The sequence below is a fragment of the Rhinoderma darwinii genome, chromosome 4 (genome assembly GCF_050947455.1).
Source record: "Rhinoderma darwinii isolate aRhiDar2 chromosome 4, aRhiDar2.hap1, whole genome shotgun sequence".
Lineage (NCBI taxonomy): Eukaryota > Metazoa > Chordata > Amphibia > Anura > Rhinodermatidae > Rhinoderma > Rhinoderma darwinii.
Genome location: NC_134690.1, coordinates 175,988,430 through 176,012,534, shown reverse-complemented (window position 1 = coordinate 176,012,534; position 24,105 = coordinate 175,988,430). Strand labels below are relative to the sequence as shown.

Below are 24,105 nucleotides of genomic sequence, written 5' to 3'. Positions count from 1 at the left end.
CAATGCACAGATATAGGATATGTCGTGAGTTTTACACAGCGGACACACGCTGCGTGAAACTCACGGACAGTCTGCACGGCCCCATAGACTAACATGGGTCCGTGCAAGGCGCGTGAAAATCACGCGCGTTGCACGGACGTATTACACGTTGGTCTAAATAAGGCTCAGGAGCACACAGTAACCACTGCAGACCAAGTCGTCAGAGCAGCTCACTGATGGATTCTGCTGACAATAGCGTTCTGCAACATCTATGTACTGTGATCCGTAGAAGCCTCAAAACCGAAACGGTACAACATTTTTAATAACTGTATATTAAAAGTTAATTTTATGCTAGAATTCATACATTTAATTTAGGAAACAGCCACCAATGGTATCCACAACCTTTAAGTTTCCTCATTTATTACTTTCCAGATACCTCAAAGAAAATACTTTATTTTACTTCACATGCATCACGATGTGACAATTCACTTGTTACATATTTACTGCCCTGCATGTATTATGCATTCAATTTATCCACCCTTTTAGACATCTACATATTTAAATGTTATTGCAGGCTTTGGAGGACTGGCCAATAACATACACATAAAGGTTTCTTACTTTCTTCAGAGAGATCATTCTCCTCTGCCTCCCGCTCCATGTCCTTGCACCAATCTTCCATTCTTTTTGTTTCCGCATGAAGCAGCTTCATAAACCATGTTCCATCTTGTCGACTGGGTGATATTCTGCCTGAGTCCAAAATATCATGAGCAGGCTCTAGCCAGGGATCTGGTGGGGGCAGATTTGACGTGTCCACAGGCGTCCTGTAATCTTCTCTGTAACTAAACAAACCCTGAGTCCGTACTGTTCTTACTGCACCATACTGAGTTGGAGTACTAGGTTCAGAATGTCTTTGAAATGAGGATCCAAACTGAAGGCCTTTATCTTCCATTGTGATATGACCTGGAAAACCTTCTAATTCTAAATCCGCTTGAACAGCTGCTGTTACACTGTTTGACCTCTTGAAACGTCCTTGGCTACTGTTATAGAAAAAGAGGAAAGTAAGTTATACACTAATCTGTACCTGTAAAAAGAATGTGGCACAGTAGATACTCTTGCTGTCTAGTGAATAGCTTCAAACAATCTTTAATATTCATCCTATTTCACCTAGACAAGCAGACTTCAAGCTTATGCATAGTAAAAGCTTCCGTTCTGCGCAGAACTCCTTATCAAAAGCCTAGTAGAGGCGAGGGACACTAGCAGAGGTGCTACACATTGGCTCACATAGGCTCTATAGCATATTTGATACAGTGTGTTGTGGTTCTTCAGAGGGGGCAGATTTGACTGGTACCATTTATTCAGTTGGCCAAAATCTTTTACAGTCTATTATCTTTTGGCAATTTTGAGTCTGCACAGAACTTAAACCCACCCATGCACACATGGCAATATACACTACTTGGTTTCCGATGTGGGGAGGTTTGTCTTGTAAGCAAATCTGTTTAGCAAGATATTTTGTTGACTAATAATAAGGGCTTGTTCACATCTGCATTCGGCTCACCATTGTTCTGATCCGTCAGAGGAGCAGAACAACAAAAACACTAGAAGCGCCGATTCTGTTGAGTGACGGAGACAACCAGCACCTGACAGAACTCATTGACTTTAATAAGAGGAGCTGTCACCTCTCCTGACATGTCTATTTAGTAAATACTTGCATTCCCCATGAAAGCAATTCTGGAGAATATTTCCTCTGTGTTGGGTCATTCCTCTGTTATTCGTCCTTGAAATGTATGAATAAATTGACCGTAGTTTAGACAGTGTTGATCCACTGACCCACATGTCAATTTATTAATACATAAGCAGGAGGAATGAGAGTTCTAAAAAAAAAGGTGCCCAGCATTGTTATTATATTAGTATTTACTAAAACATGTCAGGAGAAATACCAGGCCCTCTTATGATAGTATGTGTGAGTGTTTGTATGCACATTTACTTCTTAATTTGTGTGAGAATTGTGCGCCATTAGAAGATCATCTCCCCTTCCAAGATGAAACTGATCATGTGTTTTACTTAATGGAGTCTAGGTATCCTTCAATTTTGCCATCTATGTGTGTGGCAGAGTTTGCCACCTTGCCTCATATGACACATATGTGGGATTAGTGATCAACTTTACAAAGCAAATGCCTAGTTATCTGAAGGAGCCTTTGCTCTAATACATTATTGACATTTGACGTCTTTTCATAACAATATAAGCTTCTGGGTATATATACACCCTGCTCCTCTTGTTACTCAAACAGTGACTATGAACTCTTTGGGTAAGTAATAAATCCATAGTTAGTGTTTCGTATTGGAGGTACCCCGGCCGGAGGTGTAACTCCAAACAAACAAAGTTGAAGCGGTCACGTTACCGGTTTGTTTGTTCGGAGTTAGGTCGCCGGCCATAAAATAAATTATTTTTCCAACCAGCTTTCTTTTGTCAAAAGCAGAACCTAACTATTGTGAACAATAGATTTTAATCACATATTAGCACAAGTTATTGGTTTTTTGATTACTTGTCAAGAATAAAACCACCTATAGTGTAACTGTAGAAGAAGTATAGCTAATCTTACCGTTTCTCATCTTCTACCTGCACCCCCACAGAATGATATTCCCTTGCTTTGCTTTCTGTGTCCGAGTCAGCAGCTTCCACCTACATTAAGAAACAAACGGAAATATTCTTTTGAAATAAAATACTAAAAAAAAAAGACATGATAATAAATTCTTGGTTACCCTGAAGATCTTATCTATTGTAAAGGCATGTCTAGGTAAATAAACCCAGGACAATATAATATCATTCTTTCATTCTTCACTAAAGAAGCGTGTAACTTGTAACTTTAAATTCGCACTATAAAATGTAAATGATACAGTTAGAGATGAGCGAATCAAACTTCTCAAACGTTTCGGATTTGTCTAAATACAACACTTTTGGGGTTCGCGGCGCATGAATCTACAAAATAGCGGCCGCCGGCTGCCATATTACAGATTAAATAAAGGAAGAAGGGAGAAGAGGACATAAAAAAAATTAAATAAGAGATGACGTTGTCTTGTACCATGTAACCGCTGCAGCCAATTACAGACTGCAGTGGTCACATGGGACATAATGTCATCTCAGAAGCCTGTCAGAGACGTGTCACTATGGGAGACCCAGGGAGGTGAGTATGGTATTTTTTTTATTTCAGGGATGAAATCGCAAGTGCCCCGATTGCCCTGTTTGACTCTCTGATGTCTTTTAGGACTGTATCCAACTTGGATACAGTCCTAGAGGATATCAGAGAGTTAGTCTGGGCAACACGGGCGCTTGCGATTTGCAACGAATTTAGTGGGACTGAATCAAATTGAACAGCCGGTTCGTTAGAATTGGCCTCAAATGGAATTTCGGGAAATTCGCTCTTCTCTAGATATAGCGAATAAGAGTTTGCCAAATAAAATGACTGTTCAAATCTATAAAATGATACTATATCATTGATGTTGAATGGCAGCTGTTGTCTACTTATACGCGTGAATAGAAAAGATCATACAATTGTATGGATGTGAACTAAAATGTTTTAGACCTCGAGTCATCTTATCTCAATATATTATTCTCTATCTAAAAATGACATTTTAGAACTGTGCTGTAAAAATTCTCTAAACGTTACAATGAATGCCTGGACGTACAAGGCTGTAGTGCTCTCTTTAGTCGCTTCAGAAGCCAGTTTAGGTCACGTATTTATTGCAGATTCGAAAAAATTCCCAGCAAGATGAAGTACAATACATGTGAATGAGGTTTAGAAAAACCTATTTAAATGAAATGGCAAAAATCCCTGCAGATTTGTTAGAATAGTGCGGAATTTATAATCCACTGCATGTTGTATTCTACTTCGGATTTTACATTCACTATTGTGAAAGGTGATATTAACAATAAACACAACTGTAAATATAAGTGTTACTACAAGCACAATAAGGGTCAGTTCACAGGTTGCGTAAATACTGAGGTTTTTCCGCAATGGATTAGTTGCGGAAAATCTGCAGCAAATACAGTAGCTGTAAAGTGGATGAAATAAAAAAAATCTCATCCACATGCTGCGTAAATACTGAGCGGAAAAAACACTCCGAATTTGACCTGCGGTGCGGAATTTTATTCAGCAGCATGTCAATTGTATTTGCGTAAACGCCGCTTATTTGTTGCTGGTTTTCCCAATTGAATTCACTGGTGGAGGTAAATGCCGCAGCAAATAGCAGTTGTTGCATTTTTTGCGGCAGGTTTGCAGCGATTCCGCCGCAAAAAAAAACACCTCATACTTACCCAGAAGTCTGTGACTTTTGATCCCATGTGACCGCTGCAGCCAATCACAGGCTATAGCGGCAGTCACATGGGATGAAACATCATCCCAGGAGGCCAGCCTGGATGATGCACGCGGCGGCCTCCTGGAATAACGCTTCATCCCATGTGACCGCCGCTGCAGTCAATCACAGGCTGCGGCGGTCTCCTGGGATGAATCGTCATCCCAGGAAGCCGGCCTGCTAGCAGACCAGCTAAGTGCAGCAGTTTTCCACAGCGGACATTCTAGGCAAAAAACTGCACCACATTGTGGTGCGGTTTTTCGCCTGGAATATCCTGCAGATACGCTGCATGCTTTTATGTGGCGTATCCGTCCCGTGTGAACTCCGCCTAATAGCGAACTTTTGCAAGTTTAGTATCATAATTTGTCTTCATATACTAGTGTCTGGAGGAATATGTATGTCAAGTATACATAGAGGCATAATAAGAGTTTCTACGGGGCCCATGAGTCATGCTAGTCTGATCAGATGGGTTGTGTAGAGAAAATAGAGAGATGGCCATGGGATCACATATCCCAAGGAATAGGATAGGTGTAGGGGTTGACAGAAAGTGCTGGATACTCCCGTCTTAGGATGTTGTGGCATGAACCAGCACCAGCAAGGTAGTCCCAAGTTGCTATTGCTATGGGGCTCTCTCTGTTCTGTGTACATCCCTGCGTGAAGGGACTAGCAGAAATAATTCCACAATCTAACAAGCAAACAGTTATTAATGAAGCATGTAAGTGATATACTTGCATTTTTAGAAATTGCCTGACCCAATAAAATCCTTATTTATGCTGAAGCGACTTTTGTTGTCTTAACTTTAAGGAGTTTATTTATTAAGATTAATTCCTCAAGCTTTAGAGACTGTGCTTTTTTGTTTTATTTATTTTTTTACATTTTCTCTTCTATTTTTATTCATTGGGTTGAGGAGGAAATTATAATTCATTAGCAGCCTGTTTTACAATTTTGCCTCAGCATATTGATTTCTACAAAATACCAAGCTTACTTATGTAAATTGTAATATACCTAAGGACTTAGCGATTACCATATATAGTATAATAATTCATCATTACAGAAGTTCTGGTTATATCCAGAAAAATAAAGGCAAATAAAATCAGTCACAATCAAATGGGTAATTTTACCCCTTATGGACCAGGCCATTTTTTAAAAAACTTACGTGTCACTTTATGTGGTAATAACTTCGGAATGCTTTCACCTATCCAAGCGATTCTGAGACTGTTTTCTCGTGACACATTGGACTTTAAGTTAGTGGTAAAATTTGGTTCATACATTCAGTGTTTATTTGGAAAAAAACACCAAAATTTAGTAGAGACAATTTGTAAAATTGCATTTTTCGAAATTTAAAATTTCTTCTTGGAAGACAGATAGTAATACCACACAAAATAGTTACTAGTTCACATCCCCCATATGTCTACTTTATGTTGGCATCGTTTTTTGAACATCCTTTTATTTTTCTAGGACGTCACAAGGCTTAGAACTTTAGCAGCAATTCCTTACATGTTCAAGACAATTTCAAAAGGCTATTTTTTTAGGGACCAGTTCAGTTCTAAAGTGACTTTAAGGGCCTTATATATTAGAAACTCCCCATAAGTCACCTCATTTTAAAAACTGCACCCCTCAAAGTATTAAAAACAGCTTTTAGAAAGTTTATTAACCCTTAAGGTGCTTCACAGGAATTACAGCAAAGTGTAGGTGAAATTTACAAATTTCATAATTTTTTTTTGCAGAAAATCTGTTTTAATCCATTTTTTTTTCTGTAACACAGAATGTTTTACCAGAGAAACACAACTCAATATTTATTGCCCAGGTTCTGCAGTTTTTATAAATATTTTTTAGGCACCATTAGTCAGGTTTGAAGAGGTCTTGTGGTGTCAAAACTGTGCAAACCCCCCAAAAGTGACCACATTTTGGATACTACATTTTGACCCCACATGTTTTTTGCAGAAATTATTGGAACTAGGTCGTGAAAATTAAAATCTAAATTTTTTTTCAATAAAATGTAGGTTTAGCTAATTCTTTTTTAATTCCACAAGAACTAAAGCAGAAAATGCACAACAACATTTGAGTATGTGGTCATAAACGGCTGTTTGGACACACGGCAGGGCTCAGAAGGGAAATAGCACCATTTGACAAGAGCTCAAATTTAGCTGGAATGGTTTGCGGAGGCAATGTCGCATTTGCAAAGCCCCTGAGGGGACAAAACAGTGGAAACACCCCAAAAGTGACCCCATTTTGGAAACTACACCTTCAAGGAATTTGTCTAAGGGTATAGTTATCATTTTGACCCCACATGTTTTTTGCAGAAATTATTGCAAGTAGGCCGTGAAAATCAATAAACTGTAGGTTTAGCAAAACATTTTTCATTTCCACAAGAACTAAAGTAGAAAAAGCAACAATTGTAGAGCAGTTTCTCCTGAGTAAAATAATACCCCATATGTGGTCATAAATGACTGTTTGGACACAAGTCAGGGCTCGGAAGGGAAGAAGTCCTATTTGGCATTGAGATTTTGCTGGATTGGTTTGTGGAGGCCTTGTCATCTTTGCAAAGCCGCTGAAAGACTAAAACAGTGGGAACACCCAAAAAGTGATCCCATTTAGGAAACTACACCCCTCAAGGAACTTATCTAATGGTATAGTTAGCATTTTGAAACCACCATTTTTTTGCAAAAATTACTGGAAGTAGGCCGTGAAAATGAAAATCTTTTTAATTTCTACAAGGACTAAAGGAGAAAAAGCACCCGAACATTTATAAAAAAAAATATTCTAAGCACAGCAATACCCCATATGTGGTCATAAACTGCTATTTGGACACACCGCAGGGCTTAGAAGGGAAGGAGTGCTATTTGGCATTCAGATTTTGCTGGATTAGTTTGCGGCGCCATGCCACATTTGAAAAGCCCCTGAGGGACCAAAACAGTGGAAACACCCCAAAAGTGACCCCATTTAGCGAACTACATCCCTCAAGGAACTTATCTAAGGGTATAATTAGCATTTTGACCCCACAGGTTTTCTGCATGAATTTATTTGAATTAGGCCGTATTTACTGGTATTTCAATATATAATGTGGGGGCATGTGTAAATCAGAGAATAAAAAAGGGTACATAAATAATAAAATGAATAATTCATAGATGTGTGGTAAGCCTTCAAGCAATCCTTTATGCACAGGCCAGGTTTTTCAGGGGGCAGGTGTTGCACTGATAAGTGGTGTCCCTTCTTATGCCCCTTTTGCTACACACTCTGCACCTTTTTTGTGAACTTACCTTCTTTGCAGTTTGGGGAACGATGCCAAGCAAAGTGTTGCCCTGGTACAATACGGGTGCCCTCACTTTCAGCAGATGTGCTTGGGCCCTCCCCTGCCTGCTTTTCAAACACCAGCACCTTAATAATCTCCTCTTGAAAATTAAGGAATGACCCTGTTCGGCCTGCACATTTGGATGGTACGTAAGCGTTATAAAATGCCATCTGTACCATGTGCACGGCCACCTTTTTGTACCACACCCTTGTTTTTCTCATGGCACTATAAGGCTTCAGCACTTGATCTGAGAAATCAACCCCTCCCATGTACTTGTTATAGCCCACGATGCAATCTGGCTTGTGGGTCACTGTGGTGGTAACTCGTACAGGGACAGGGGTGCTGTCGTTCCCATGTATTGTGGTCAAGAGAAGGACATCCCTCTTGTCCTTATACTTGCTGATTGCTGAACAACACGTTCTCGCTGCATAATGCCCTGCTCTCACCCCTTCTGACACATTGGCCAAGCAGTGCTTTAGGGAGACCTCTCTGGATATTGTGCACAGTGCCGCATGCTGCAGTATTTCTGGTGGAGAGGTATTTAAATAGTGGGATGCTGGTGTAGAAGTTATCCACGTAAAGATGATAACCCTGGTCCAGCAGTGGGTGCACCAAATCCCACACTATTTTCCCACTAATTCCAAGGACGGGGGAGCATTTTGGGGGTTCAATCCTGGAGTCCTTCCCTTCATAAACCCGAAACCTGTAAGTGTACCCTGAGCTACTCTTGCACAGTTTGTACATTTATGTCCCATACCTTGCCGTCTTACTGGGCAGGTATTGTCGGAATTGCAGAATTTTAGCTTACCCTTAAAATGTTACAACATTCTTTTGGGGGTATACGCTTCTTGAAATTTGGTGCAGAAATGATTAAGGACAGGCCTGAGTTTAAATATGCAGTTATATGTGGGGTCATCACAGGGCGGGCACTGTGCATTATTATTATAATGCAAAAATTTAAGAATAGCTTCAAAACGTGTCCGGGGCATTGCCATGAGGTAAATTGGGGTGTTGTACAAAACATCTGTACTCTAGTATTGCCCAATCTGTGGCTTCTTTACTAGCTCCATATGCAGCACAAGGCCCCAAAATTTGAGCATCTCCGCTGCATCTACAGGGATCCATTTGAAGGGCGTAACATATGATGACGTGGGGTTCTGGGCAATAAATTGCTGGGCATATAAATTGATCTGGGCCACCATTAAATTCACTAAATTCTCACTGAAAAAAAACTATTTCTGTGAGGCCTTCAGTCTCAAAATGAGTTCCTGAGCTGCCTATGAAGTCAGGGATCTGAGGCTCATAAATCTTAGGGGGGTGGGTTCCACACGGGATATCTGTAGATATCTACAGGGGGGCTGTATGGCGTTATCTACAGGGGGGGGCTGTATGGCGCTATCTACAGAGGGGGCTGTATGGCGCTATCTACAGAGGGGGCTGTATGGCGCTATCTACAGAGGGGGCTGTATGGCGCTATCTACAGAGGGGGCTGTATGGCGTTATCTACAGAGAGGGCTGTATGGCGTTCTCTACAGAGGGGGCTGTATGGCGTTCTCTACAGTGAGGGCTGTATGGCGTTCTCTACAGAGGGGGCTGTATGGCGCTATCTACAGAGGGGGCTGTATGGCGTTATCTACAGAGGGGGCTGTATGGCATTATCTAAAGAGGGGGGACTCTGTATGGCGTTCTCTACAGTGGGGGCTGTATGGCGTTCTCTACAGAGGGGGCTGTATGGCGCTATCTAAAGAGGGGTCTGTATGGCGTTATCTACAGAGGGGGCTGTATGGCGTTATCTACAGGGGGGGCTGTATGGCGTTCTCTACAGTGGGGGCTGTATGGCGTTCCCTACAGGGGGGCTGTGTGGCGTTCTCTACAGGGGGGCTGTATGGCGTTATCTACAGGGGGGGGGCTGTATGGCGTTCTCTACAGTGGGGGCTGTATGGCGCTACCTACAGAGGGGGCTGTATGGCGCTATCTACAGGGGGGGGCTGTATGGCATTCCCTACAGGGGGGCTGTGTGGCGTTCCCTACAGGGGGGCTGTATGGTGTTCCCTACAGGGGGGCTGTATGGTGTTCCCTGCAGGGGGGGGCTGTATGGTGTTCCCTGCAAGGGGGGGCTGTATGGCCTTATCTACACTGGGGACCGTATGGCGTTCCCTACAGGGGGGCTGTATGGTGTTCCCTACAGGGGGGCTGTATGGCGTTATCTTCAGGGGGGCTGTATGGCGCTAACGCCATACAGCCCCCACTGTAGAGAATGCCATACAGCCCCCACTGTAGAAAATGCCATACAGCCCCCCCTGTAGGGAACGCCATACAGCCCCCCCTGTAGGGAACGCCATACAGCCCCCCTGTAGGGAACGCCATATAGCCCCCCTGCAGGGAACGCCATACAGCCCCCCTGCAGGGAACGCTATACAGCCCCCCCTGCAGGGAACACCATACAGCCCCACCCTGTAGGGAAGCCATACAGACCCCCCTGTAGGGAACACCATACAGACCCCCCTGTAGGGAACACCAGACAGCCCCTCCTGTAGGGAACGCCACACAGCCCCCCCTGTAGGGAACTCCATACAGCCCCCCCTGTAGGGAACGCCATAGAGACCCCCCTGTAGGGAACATAATATAGCCCCCCCTGTAGGGAACATAATACAGCCCCCCCTGTAGGGAATGCCATACAGCCCCCCCTGTAGGGAACGCCATACAGCCCCCCCTGTAGGGAACGCCATACAGCGTCCCCAACCCCCAAAAAAATGCGACATACAGTGTGTCCTACAAAAGACATGTATCACCTATCCACAGGACAGGGGATACATGTGTGATCGCTGGCAGCGATAGGGAGAACGGGAGACTGAAAGTCCCCCAAAGTTCTTCATGACTAACCTCTGACTTCCGGAGTCTTTGCAGCTCAAGAAAAATGAAAGGAGCGCTGGTCACGCATGCGCACAAGCGCGACCGGAGCTCCATTCATTTCTACAGATCTGCCGACACAGACCCCGGAAATCCGAGGTTTATGATGGAGAACTTCAGGGGACTTTCAGTCCCCCGTTCTCCCTATCAATGCCAGCGATCACACATGTATCCCCTATCCTGTGGATAGGGGATACATGTATTTTGTTTAATGGCAGAGCGGGGAGATACCTCCCTGCTCTGCCGTAGTGTTAAGAGGCGTCACGCTGTAGCAGCCATAGCGGCAGTTAGCGGAGCCTCCGGCCATGGTGGGGGCCCGTGCCTGCGGGCGACACGGGCCCCCTCATGCCACGGGCCCCGTAGCAGCCGCTACGGCTATTACAGCGGTAGTTACGTCACTGCTAACGTCCTACCTATGCAGGTACTAGATACACCTAAACTACCGCTACCCTAACATCCTACCTATGCAGGTACTAGCTACGCCTAAACTACCGCTACCCTAACATCCTACCTATGCAGGTACTAGATACACCTAAACTACCGCTACCCTAACATCCTACCTATGCAGGTACTAGATACACCTAAACTACCGCTAACCTAACGTCCTACCTATGCAGGTAGTAGCTATGCCTAAACTACCGCCACCCTAACGTCCTACCTATGCAGGTACTAGATACACCTAAACTACCGCTAACCTAACATTCTACCTATGCAGGTACTAGCTATGCCTAAACTATCGCTACCCTAACATCCTACCTATGCAGGTACTAGCTACATATGTCATTTTTTGTAAAACTTTTTTACAGTTTTATATATAAAAAAAGGCCAAAAAACACCTGCGTCAACAAATTACCACTGAGGCGAATTATAGATTCAGCACTCAGGGGCCGCAGGGCGCACACCAAAAGATGGTGCAGTAAAAATTTGCCAAAAAATAAACCTGCGCCAAAAAATTAGCACAGATGCTGGGAAATTCAGGAATCACTAGTGCTGCTGCTTTAAAAAAAAAAAATAATAAAAAAAAAAATCAGCAGCAGTACACTTGATGATGATGATCAGTCAGTAATCACACAGTAAAGCCTTATTTACACGAGCGCTGCGCATCTCGGACATGAAAAACTGCAGTTTTTCACATCCGAGGTGCATCCGTGCTCAGCGCTGCGGGACGCGATGTCACGCATCCCCCATAGTTGAGAGTCCATGGAGGGATGCGTGATGCACAAGAAGAACGGACATGTCCTATTTTCGCACAGACCCTTCACACGGTCAGTTGAAACAATGGCTGTGTGAACGGCCACATTGAATTACATAGCTCCGTGGGACGGCCGCTGTTTCAACGGCTGTCCCACGGATGTTTAACACGCTCGTGTAAATAAGCCCGAAGATGCAGAAGATGACAATTGCAGAACAGAAGGCCTCAACAAGGGTAAGTATTCGGTTCACAGACTATCACACCAACTCTGCTCACCGATCCTAACTGGAATGAGGTGGGCAGAGCTGGTGCAGGGTGTTTGAAACGCCCGCCATGGCTACGATTGGTCGGTCTATGCAGACCGACCAATGGTAGCGATCGGAGGGGGGCGGTGACACCATCACTACTGCCTTACAAGTACATGGCAGCGATTGGTGCCATCCTAGACAGCACCAATCCTCACCGTTTTACTGTGCCCTGATCTCAGGAATACCAGTGATGCTACCTGGCATGGATGATTTCCCTTTTAACCTCTTCCCGACGCAGCAATTTTTCATTAAAATTTTTTTCTCCATGCATTCCAAAAGACATGTTTTTTATTTTTTCGTCAACATAGTCACATGAGAGCTCGTTGTTTGCGGGACGAGATGTAGCCTCTAATGGCACCATTTATTGTACCATATAATGAACTGAAAAACTGCAAACAAATAATTTGTGGGGCAGATGGAAAAAAAATAGCCTCCATTGATTTTTGGGTTTTAAAAATTACATGATAACTTTATTCTGAAGGTCGATATGAATACGGCAATACCAAATTTCTGTAGCTTTTTTATGCTGTAACACTTTTACAAAATAAAAAAATATTGCTAACAAAATTATTTTGTGTCGTTATATACTGAGAGGCATAACTTTTTTATTTTTTCGTCCATGGAGATGTGTGAGGGCATGTTTTTTGCTGTGCAAGCTGAAGTTTTTAATGGTACCAATTCAATGCATATGACTTTTTGATTACTTTTCAGGAATTTGGACATTTATCTTTTTCTTGTCCGTTCTTTGTGCGTTTTTCGCGCATCACACACCCATTGAAGTCAATGGGTGCGTGAAAATCACGCGCACCACACGGAAGCACTTCCGTGGGACAAGCGTGATTCGCGCAACAGCAGTGAACAAACATCCAAACGGAGTGTCATTATGATGGCGGCTGCGCGAAAAGCACGCAGCCGAGCATCATACAGGGCTGACACACGGAGCTGTTAAGTGCCTTTTGTGCACGCAAAACGCCGCATTTTTTGTGTGCGCAAAACGCACACGCTCGTGTGAATCCGGCCTAAGAGAAAGTTAAAAAAATTGTGTTCAAACATGGACATTCACTTTAAAAGGTTTTTTTTTTGTTTTTTTTTTCTAACCCTCTTATTTCTGTAGAATAAGAAGGCTTTGCAATGATTTACAAAAAAGATAAAAAATGTCGTTCCCATTCTACAGCACTCGATGGCTCACTGCCATCAGTTTGTGACATGGCGGGGCACACTCGCACATTGCACAGAGAGTGAGAGGGGGACCTGAGCGCCATTACAATGTTTACAATTAATTAATTTACAATTGCAAAGCCCCTTTATTCTACATATATAAGAGGACTAGATAAAAAAAATTCTAAACAACCCCTTTAGGTTCAATGCACACGATGCGTATTACGTGTGGTTTTGCCGTGCGGATTTGTGTGCGGCAAATCCGCAGCATAATACAGTTCCAGCACAGTCAATGAGATTCCAGGAAATCTCATGCAAACGGTGCGGCATTTTTCAGGACTGAAATTGTCCTGGGTGCGTTTTTTAGAATCCGCAGCATGTCAATTTACCTTGCGTTTTCTCTTGCGAATTCTATCTGCCTAGTGCTGTAAAAATTCACATCAAAATCCGCAGCATGAAAATGCGCCGAAAAACGCATGAAAACTAAAAAACCACATTCAGTTGTGTTTTTTCCTGCAAATTTTTGGCAGTTTTGCTGTGTATTTACCGCAACAAAATATGAAACGTGTGCATGTAGCCTAAAGGCGTCAATGCATATTTGCTCATTTCTGTCTATAGTTACCATTGAAAATGCAGAATTATGTTGGGTAAGATATTGTAAAACCGATTTGGATTCAGCGGATTATTTGTGTCTCCCTCAAGACTTTAACTAACTTCAAAGATGAAGCTAGGCCTGAATGTACTTAATAGAAGGGTTCATGAATTCTTAAAGCGAATCTCCCCCTTCTAAGGTTCATTTACATCAGTATATGCGCAGCAGTTTCCTGAATTTTTGTAATGTAATGTAAATCAGCCATCACGGCACTGACCTCCTAGAAAGCTTGCGATAGACTTGCAGTGGCAAGAGCAGCAGCAGCCTGAACCAATCATTCGACAGGAGGTGGATTTCAGACTACTTCAGACTCCCTATAGACACTAAATTACAGATCTGGCAAAAAAACTGTATATTAACTACACATTAGTGGGAGTAACTTATATCCTTTCCTGTGTATGCTCCAAGATTTATATTTGTTTCACTACATAAAGCCTAAAATACATCAATTGAAAGGTACACTAAACCCAGAAATGAAAGAGAAGCCAATAAATATTAGCTGTTTGTCTGCCGGCACTTCTACAAACCCCTCAAACTAATTTTTTGAGGAAAAAAAAGAGTCCTTCACACCTTGGCTTTCTCCATGTTTCGTTTGATGTGTTAGAAATAAGTTCGAAAGAAATGTGTTAGAAAGAAAAATAAAAGGGGCGGGACTAGGTTTTTCTTGTAGGGGTAGGTAGGTGTCTACTCACTCCCGGTCACATTGCCCAGCTCCTTTTACCAAAATTACTGTTCTCATAGTATAAGCTCAGAAGTGGGGAGAAGGGGAAGACAAAATAAAGGCAGGTGAATATATACTTTTTTTTTTACCGTGAGCGTCTAAAAGCCTCTCGGGAAAAAAAACGACACTGCCTCCCACTGAAATCAATGGGAGAGAATTTCGGCCGTTTTTGGAGTGGATTCCAACGCCGTTTCCGCGTCAAAATCTGCGCCAAATAACTCTGTGTGAACAGGGCCTTACTGTTCTGCTGCTTTGATTTCAGTACAATATATATAAGAAATGTTTGTGAACATTAAGTGTACTTTGCCGTTACGGAGCAGTGAGGATTTACAAACCGTATAAATGTGCTTTATATTCTGGCCAACAGATGGCAGGCATGATGCAGTGGAGAGAGATTGTGCTCACTGACATTTGATACAAGATTTAATTTGACATATTAAAAGCAGATTTAACTTTATTGGCCATATTTTTTAACGTCTGCTAATATGTTAACATTAGTTCCTAAACCAAAATATCCCTTTTGCTATATTATTGAGAATGGCTTGAAAAAATAAGGCAAAGTATGATTGTTAGTCAATTTACAATGTCGTCTTCTTTACTTGTAGGCTTATCTTTAGTGACCTTACAAGAACATGTTAGCGATTTGCTAACTTGGCAATCCCCAAGTAATACAAAAGGGCAGTCATAAAAATGTAAAACTAACCTGCTTCACCTCCCTCCCCGTTTCTCTAAGGCTGTAACCATAAGACAGGCTACTTTACACCCTTATTAACTGTAATCTGCAAGAGTAAGGCCCTATGCATCAAGAAAAAGCTCCCAACGTATATGTTAAACGTAGACTGAAACGGATGTGGCCGTCACCTATAGGCTATAATGGTATTTCTTTAACAGATACATCATGAACTCTCATGACCCTGTTACTGATGTGTCCATTAAATAAATACAATTATAGCCTATGGGTGACGGATGCCACTGTTAGGCATCCGCACCAGCCTCCGTTTAACGGATATGTCGGGTAGCTCTAGTGACGTAACTGTCCATATATATATATATATATATATATATATATATATATATATATATATATAAGTCCCACTACTGCTTCCAGACGCAGCATAGGCCGCCCCGCCCTCAGACCCTTGTCGCTCTGTCTCTTAATGATGTTAAAGGGAACCTGTCACCAGCATTTCACCTATTAACCCCTTTAGGACGCAGCCTGTTTTGGCCTTGTGGCACAGCCGATTTTTTCAAATCTGACATGTGTCAATTTATGTGGTAATAACTCCGGAACGCTTTTACCTATCCAAGCGATTCTGAGATCGTTTTCTCGTGACACATTGTACTTTATGTTAGTGAAAAAATTTGGTTGATAAATTCAATATTTATTTGTGAAAAACTTCAAATTTTAGCAAAAATTTGCAAAAATTACCATTTTTCTAAATTTAAATGTGTTTACTTGTAAAACAGATAGTAATACCACACAAAATTGTTACTAGTTAACATCCCCCATATGTCTACTTTATGTTTGCATCATTTTTTTTCACGTACTTTTATTTTTCTAGGACGTTACAAGGCTTAGAACATTAGCAGCAATTTCTCATATTTTCAAGAAAATCACCCCATTTTGAAAACTGCACCCCTCAAAGTATTCAAAACCACATTCAGAAAGTTTTTTAACCCTTTAGGCGTTTCACAGGAATTAAGGCAAAGTAGAGGTGAAATTTACAAATTTTTTTTTTTTTGCCGCAATTCATTTGTAATAAGAAAAAAAATCTGTAGCACAGAAGGTTTTACCAGAGAAACGCAACTCAATATTTATTGCCCAGATTCTGCAGATTTTAGAAATACCCCACATGTGGCCCTCGTGTCCTAATGGACTGAAGCACAGGTCTCAGAAGCAAAGGAGCACCCAGTGGATTTTGGGGCCTCCTTTTTTTAGGAATATATTTTAGGCACCTTGTCAGGTTTGAGGAGGTCTTGTGGTACCTAAACAGTCGAAACCCCCCAAAAGTGACCCCATTTTGGAAACTACACCCCTCAAGGCATTTTCTAGGGGTATAGTTAACATTTTGACCCCACAGTTTTTTTGCAGAATTTAGTGGAATTAGTCTGTGAAGATGAAAATCACCTATTTTTCTGTGGAAACAAAGAATTTTTTCATTTTTACAAGGAATAAAGGAGAAAAAGCACCCCAAAATTTGTAAAGCAATTTCTCCCGATTACAGCAATACCCCATATGTGGTCGTAAACTGATGTTTGGACCCACAGCAGGGCTCAGGGCTCAGGAGGGAAAGAGCGCCTTTTGGATTTTGGAGCGCAGATTTTGCTGGATTGGTTGCAACGCCCCGGAGGGACCAAAACAGTGAAAACCCCCCAAAAGTGACCCCATTTTGGAAACTACACCCCTCAAGGAATTTTTCTAGGGGTATAGTGAGCATTTTGACCCCACAGGATCTTTTTTAGAGCTAAGGTGACCAAAAAACAACGATTTTGGCACTTTCAATTCTTTATTTCTTACAGCGTTCACCGTGCGCAATAAATTACGTTTTACTTTATTCTGCCGGTCGGTACGATTATGACGATACCATATGTGTATAGTTTTTTTTTTTTAAAGTTTTGCAGCGTTTGCACAATAAAATGACGTTTCTATAAAATCATTTATTTTCTGGGACACGCTATTCTCAGCCGTAACTTTTTTATTTTTTCGTCAAAAAAGCTGTGGGAGGTCTTGTTTTTTGCGGGACGGGTTGTAGTTTTTATTGGTATGATTTTGGGGTAAATGCGACTTTTTGATCACTTTTTATTCTACAGGGTAGGCCATTTATATGGATACACCTAAATAAAATGGGAATGGTTGGTGATATTAACTTCCTGTTTGTGGCACATTAGTATATGGGAGGGGGGAAACTTTCCAAGCTGGGTGTTGACCATGGCGGCTATTTTGAAGTTGGCCATTTTGTATCCAAATTTAGTTTTTTCAATGGGAAGAGGGTCATGTGACACATCAAACTTATCGAGAATTTCACAAGAAAAACAATGGTGTGCTTGGTTTTAACGTTACTTTATTCTTTCATGAGTTATTTACAAGTTTCTGACCACATATAAAATGTGTTCAAAGTGCTGCCCATTGTGTTGGATTGTCAATGCAACCCTCTTCTCCCACTCTTCACACACTGATAGCAACACTGCAGAAGAAATGCTAGCACAGGCTTCCAGTATCCGTAGTTTCAGTTGCTGCACATCTCGTATCTTCACAGCATAGACAATTGCCTTCAGATGACCCCAAAGATAAAAGTATAAGGGGGTCAGATCGGGAGGCATTTCTTCTGCGGTGTTGCTATCAGTGTGTGAAGAGTGGGAGAAGAGGGTTGCATTGACAATCCAACACAATGGGCAGCACTTTGAACACATTTTATAAGTGGTCAGAAACTTGTAAATAACTCATGAAAGAATAAAGTAACGTTAAAACCAAGCACACCATTGTTTTTCTTGTGAAATTCTCGATAAGTTTGATGTGTCACATGACCCTCTTCCCATTGAAAAAACTAAAGTTGGATACAAAATGGCCGACTTCAAAATGGCCGCCATGGTCAACACCCAGCTTGAAAAGTTTCCCCCCTCCCATATACTAATGTGCCACAAACAGGAAGTTAATATCACCAACCATTCCCATTTTATTTAGGTGTATCCATATAAATGACCCACCCTGTATATCTTGGGAGGGGAGGTGACCAAGAAATAGCGATGCTGACATAGTTTTCCGTTTATTTTGTTTGCGGCGTTCACCATGCAGAAAAATGAACATTATAGTTTCATAGTTTGGGTCGTTACGAACACGGTGATACCAAATATGTGTACTTTTTTTTAACGTTTTCATTTTTTCCCTATAATAAATGACTTATTATAGGAAAAAACAACTTATTTGTACACTTTTATAAAACATTTTTATTAACTTTTTTTTACTTTTTACACTTTATATTTTTGTTTATTAACTTTTCTTTTACTTTTTACACTTTATTCTTTTGACCTGCAGCTTTGATCGCTGCTAGAATACATTACACTTCCTAGGTAGTGTAACATATTCCAACTGTCAGTGTGACGTCACAGTCACTCTGACAGTTGGTCTACGAGGACCAGCAGAGGCTGATCCTCATAGGCTGACATACATGGCAGACTTGGGGGCCGTTGTCTGGCCCCTTGGTGCCATCACAAGCATCAGAAGCCCCCACGATTGCATGGGGGCTGCTGATGTGGTACAAACCCGCTACATGCGGAGATCGCAATCGAGCCCCGCATGTAACGGGTTAATTGCCAAAATCAGCGGCGATGAGCCGCTGATCGGCAACACTGGAGTGTCAGCTGTCGGGGACAGCTGATCTCCAAGTTCCCGATGCACACTGTCGCCGACAGTGTGCCATCGGGAACGACACAGTGACTTCCTGTCACTCTGACAGGAAGCCTATCAGGACCAGCCCAAGGTTGGTCCTGATGGGCTTCCGTCCATGGCAGCCCCGGAAGCCATTGTTTGGCTTCTGTTTGCCATAGTAACTATCGGCAAACCCCGCGATTTCGGACCGGGGTCTGCCGATATGTTAGAAACCCCCAAAATTCGGCGATTGCACCTGATCGCCGAATTTAAGGGGTTAATTCGCCGAAACCAGCGGCAAAGGACCGCTGGTCGGCAAGAGTGGAGTGTCAGCTGTCGGCGACAGCTGACCTCCCGGTTCCCGGTGCACACTGTCGCCGACAGTGTGCACCGGGAAAAACTCAGTAACTGTACGTCCTTGTGCGCTAAGACACTGGCAGCAGGGACGTACAGTTGCGTCCTGGTGCGCCTAGGGGTTAAACCAGCAATACCTGGTGGTAGTGGGTGAAAAATCCTTTCTATATAACCTATAATTGTCTTCTTAGTCGGCTCTGTAGCTTTAGTATTCCGTTTTTTAGTGTTCCCACAGCATATGCTAATGAGCATAAGAGTCAAATCTTCATTTGAAAAGAGTCAAATCTTCATTTAAAAAGAGTCTTATCTTCATTCCTCAAGTCTTTCCGAGTTTACCCCGCCTCCTTACTTTTGATTGACAGCTCCAAGCCTTCCCTCAGCACACAAAATCCTGTGCTTGTGCATTGATGTCTTCTGCTGGTGTGTGCACACAAAGAGATACCGGATTATTACGATAAAAGGCGCAAAATGTTTGCAGACCGTTATTTACAGTCGGAGGAGGAGTTTAGGAGAGGGGATAACGGCAATTAATTTTTGATAGCAGCGGCCAGTGAGGGATAAGTAAAGTTCAATAGGTGAAATGCTGGTGACAGGTTCCCTTTAAGGCAATGTCGGCTCTGTGGGATCCGCCAGAGAAGCTATGTCACTGCAGCTTCCCCATGCCTGGCTGCTTTCATAGAAACCAAGGACTCCGCCTGCTCCAGGGTGCGATTGGGCCGCCGCGGAGGTGGAGAGTTCTCTCCCAGGGAAAATATGCCACGTTCCATCGGACATTTCATTCGGAAGGTAATCTCTCCTACTAGAATCTGACATACATGTACAGAGCCCCACAGTGCAGAATACAGTGGCACACAAGGACCCTGCGGTTCCATAGTACAAAGCCGCAGGGAAGTCCTTGTGCAGCTGGACAGTATCCTCCTGGCGGCTCTGTCTAAGTTAAACAGGCAAATTATAAAATCTAGCAAAGGGATTCTGGCAAAGTTTTATATAATTTTCTGCCAGGCAAATTTCCGAAATTTTGTGTTATTAAAACAGGTTTATAACTGGAGCTTTGAACAATGGATAGATACTTTTATTTATTGGTGCCAATGTACTGTGACAGATAATAAGTACTACCACCGAAGCATTATTAAATGGCTTCAAATCTACTTGCATTTACTACACTGGCCTCTGACTGGCAAACAGGGATGTAAGTAATTTCTTTTTAAATGCTACTTAACAAGTTTGGCCCCTTTAAACGATCCAATTTAATGCGTGAGTGGTAATTGTTCAGTTTTGTTTTCTCCTTAAATTTTGTAGAGCTTAAATGTAATGGTTTGTCTACAAATTTTACCCTTCATAAAGTGTTTTAACTCATTCCTTTTTGTCCTTTATGTCATCAAGAGAGAATCAGAATGTATTAAAGCGTAACTTCAACATCAACCAAATGTGAAACTCTAATAACATGTACAGAATTGCATATATAGCGGTTACCAAATATCATTTTTTTATTTAGAATTGTTTCCCTTGTAAATAGAAATAATTCTTTAAAGAGAGTGGGGCAGGAGAATTTTATTGTGAAATTTAAAGCCCTGTAGGCTGCCTATGTCTTCTGATGTGCTGATAGAAAAGACCACTGAAAATGTGACTTTTTACTGTTTTTTTATGTGATGTCTCTTTTTTATAAAGGGAATTATTCTGATCATAGAAACATATTAGTGAATTAGGCAAATGTCATATATTCAGTAAGCGGCACCCTCAACACAGAGCATATCTTGCGTTCAATAAAGTATTACAGACAATTTGTGTAGTTAATGCTAACCAAACATGAAGCTACATTTAAGCAGATAAGTCACACATTTATGCCGCCCTTCCTGATTTCAGCGGTCAGTCACTTATTAGGTAATGGGCCGTAGTTATGGAGTCTTTAGTGGTTATAGTTGCAGTGTGTGCTCAGCGCTGCTATCTTGAGTCCAAGTATATTTCCTTATTCACGCTGCCCCCACCGCCCCCCGCCCTCTAGTTGCTGATTGACACTTTTCGTCCTATGCACAGTAATAGGAAGAAAAGTGTAATTCAGTGGCTTGATGGGGAGGGGTATCATAAATATACTTGGACTCAAGCTGGCAACGCTGGCTCCGCACCGCGAGTATAACTATTTAATGCCATAAACTACGTTCCACTACGTAATAAGCGACAGACTGCTGAAATCAGCATGTCCGTCATTACTTTATGTTGCCATCCGACAGAGCAGCATGAATTTTTGACAGATTCTCTTTAAAGAGCTTCAATAATGTGTTTTTAAACCTGTCATTTTTTTTGTATGAGTTTTATGTAGATGATTACATCTATCCTTGATAAAATTCCGGTATTATATTTCATCCCTAAACAACCTTCTCCCACCAATGATAAATATTAGCTCCTAAATCACACTATTCCACCAGGGATATTATTCCCTCCCCCCAGGCCACCAGGGTCATTATTTATTAAATCCTACCCTACCACATTTACACAATTATCTATAATGGTTAGGTGGATAGATCATATACAGATATGATTGTACCTGTAAAATTTATATGTCAGGGAGATGCTATGCTAAGCATTGGAAGGAAACCTCCAGTAATTTACAATGCTTCAACCTTGAACTTCAAACTACCATGGATATTATTAACATCAAGACTATCAGGGATACTAATATTATATTTATTCACTACTTAAACTACAAGGTATATTATTTATTTATCCCATATGCCACCTAGAAATTATTATATTAAAGCAGGACCCACTTGAAAAGTGATGAAGTGAAATGTTGTGTGGTGTATTTTCTTACCGGGTGCTTTATTTTATTGGTAGCTGTTCTGTCCCAGGCCGCCGTTGGGTCACGTGATCTCTTTCTGACTCCCTAAATCCTACAGCGCTTGCTGTAGTGACTGTCTCCCAATGCAAGTCTATGAGAACCTTGATGTGAGTGTCATAGACTTGCATTGAGAGACGGACCTCTCCTGCCTAAAAGCAGAAGCAGTAGGATTTGGGTAGTCATAGAATGGAGATTACGTGATCCAACAGCAGCCTGGAACGGAGCGCCTATTTGTAAAATAAAGCACCTGGTAAAACAATACACCTCACTATATTTCACTTCATCACATTTTCAAATGGGGGGTGCATTTTTTTAAAAGTATAACTAAACATTCAACAAACTTCTGACATGTTATAGTGAAATGTCAAACGTTTTGATTTGTGGGGGTCGGAGCACTGAGACTCCCACCAATCGCAAAAATGAACGTGTGAGCGCTCAGCCCCTTCGTTTCTGTTCGGCTTTTTCCGGAAAGTCGATGTATCGGAATACGGGCTCATAGGCTTTCTATTCAGCCCATACTCCGATACATTGATTTCCCACCAATACAAACTTCTGCCATGTTGCTATCCCTGTAGTAGTAGTTCTTTAATAATTAAATGATAATTTGCATACAAAATTGTACACAACATTCATTATTTTTCATAACACATTTTCCAATGTCATTTAAGCTTATCAAAATGAGCTCCTATCCCCTTCACCAATACATCCTTAATTGGGAAACGGTTTTTTGGTCACTGTTATGTTAATACCGATCGTTATGCTAACATGCATATGAGTCAGAAAATTTGATAGCTTAGGGCCAGATGTACTAAATCTGGCATTTCATACCCAGTCTTAGGGTCAGTTCACACGTTGCGTAAATACTGCGGTTTTTCCGCAACTAAATTCATTGCGGAAAATCCGCAGCAAATACAGTAGCAGCAGAGTGGATGAGATAGAACAAATCTCATCAAAACGCTATATAAATACTGAGCAGAATCGCCATTCAGAAAAGCAGTTGTTGCATATTTTGCTGAGGGTTTGCATCGATTCCGCTGCAAAAAACGCAACTCAGAAAAAAAAAATCTTATACTTACCAAGGAGTCTGTGTTTCCAGGCCAGCCTCCTGGGATGATGTCTCATCCCATGTGACTTCTGCAGCCAATCAAAGGCTGCAGCGGTCTCCTGGGATGAAACGTCATCTTAGGAGGCCAGCCTGCTAGTAGGCCGGCTAAGTGCTGCAGTTTTTCACAGCGGACATTCCGGGCGAAAAACTGCACCACAAGAGGCCAGCTGCAGGACATCAGAGGGACGGGTCGCCATGACTATGGGTGAATATAGGCTTTTTTTTACCTGTTTTGCGCAGCGGACATTCTGACCGAAAACCACAATTTGGTGCGGAATTCCCTGCGGCGTATCTGCCCCTCGTATACACAGCGTATCCGCCCCTTGTGAACTCAGCCTTAGTCAGAAGCTTGTAGGAGTAAGATGCAAGTAATTTATTATGAGGTGCATGCCTCTTGGGCTGTCTATGCGCCTAAAAGTGAAATCTTCGTTATCTCCGAATTGCTGTGATTTCCGCTATAATTTATGCCAGTTTCTGGCATAGATCCTGGAAATTATTTTTTGCCAGGTGTTGCATAAACTGCTAAAAATCGCAACTTTTTGTGCAAAACACCTAAATTTGCAACTGTTTTACAGCACAACAGTGGTGCAAATCGCATAATAAAGGAGGACCTAAGTGTTTAAAACACTTCTACTCTCCTAGACAGACTTCTGATTAAAATATGACAAATCCTTTGACATTAAAGTGGATGTTGTTCAGAAGAGTAATATTTTACCCAGAATCTTCACTTTGAGAACTTCAATATATCTACAGTACAGTTTAAGTGAGGTTTAAATGAGATTATCTTTCCAAAACCAATCCACTCTTTGAAGTTATCCTTGAATTGTTTAGTACTTGGATACCCTCATGAACCAAGTCTATATAAGCACTCATCCGTTTTTT

The 24,105-nt window shown here is 41.9% G+C and overlaps 1 protein-coding gene across 3 annotated transcripts in view; it reads right to left on the bottom strand.

Moving 5' to 3' along the window:
- The window catches only part of DLGAP2 (DLG associated protein 2), a 500,472-nt gene that overhangs the window by 56,511 nt on the left and 419,856 nt on the right, over positions 1 to 24,105 (bottom strand). For all 3 annotated transcript variants that reach the window (XM_075861923.1, XM_075861924.1, XM_075861922.1), the window contains 2 exons: positions 2,580 to 2,659; positions 598 to 1,016 (listed from right to left, as the gene is read on the bottom strand). In XM_075861923.1, coding sequence (XP_075718038.1) covers positions 598 to 1,016; positions 2,580 to 2,659 — 499 coding nt within the window. The remainder of the gene's footprint in view (positions 1 to 597; positions 1,017 to 2,579; positions 2,660 to 24,105) is intronic.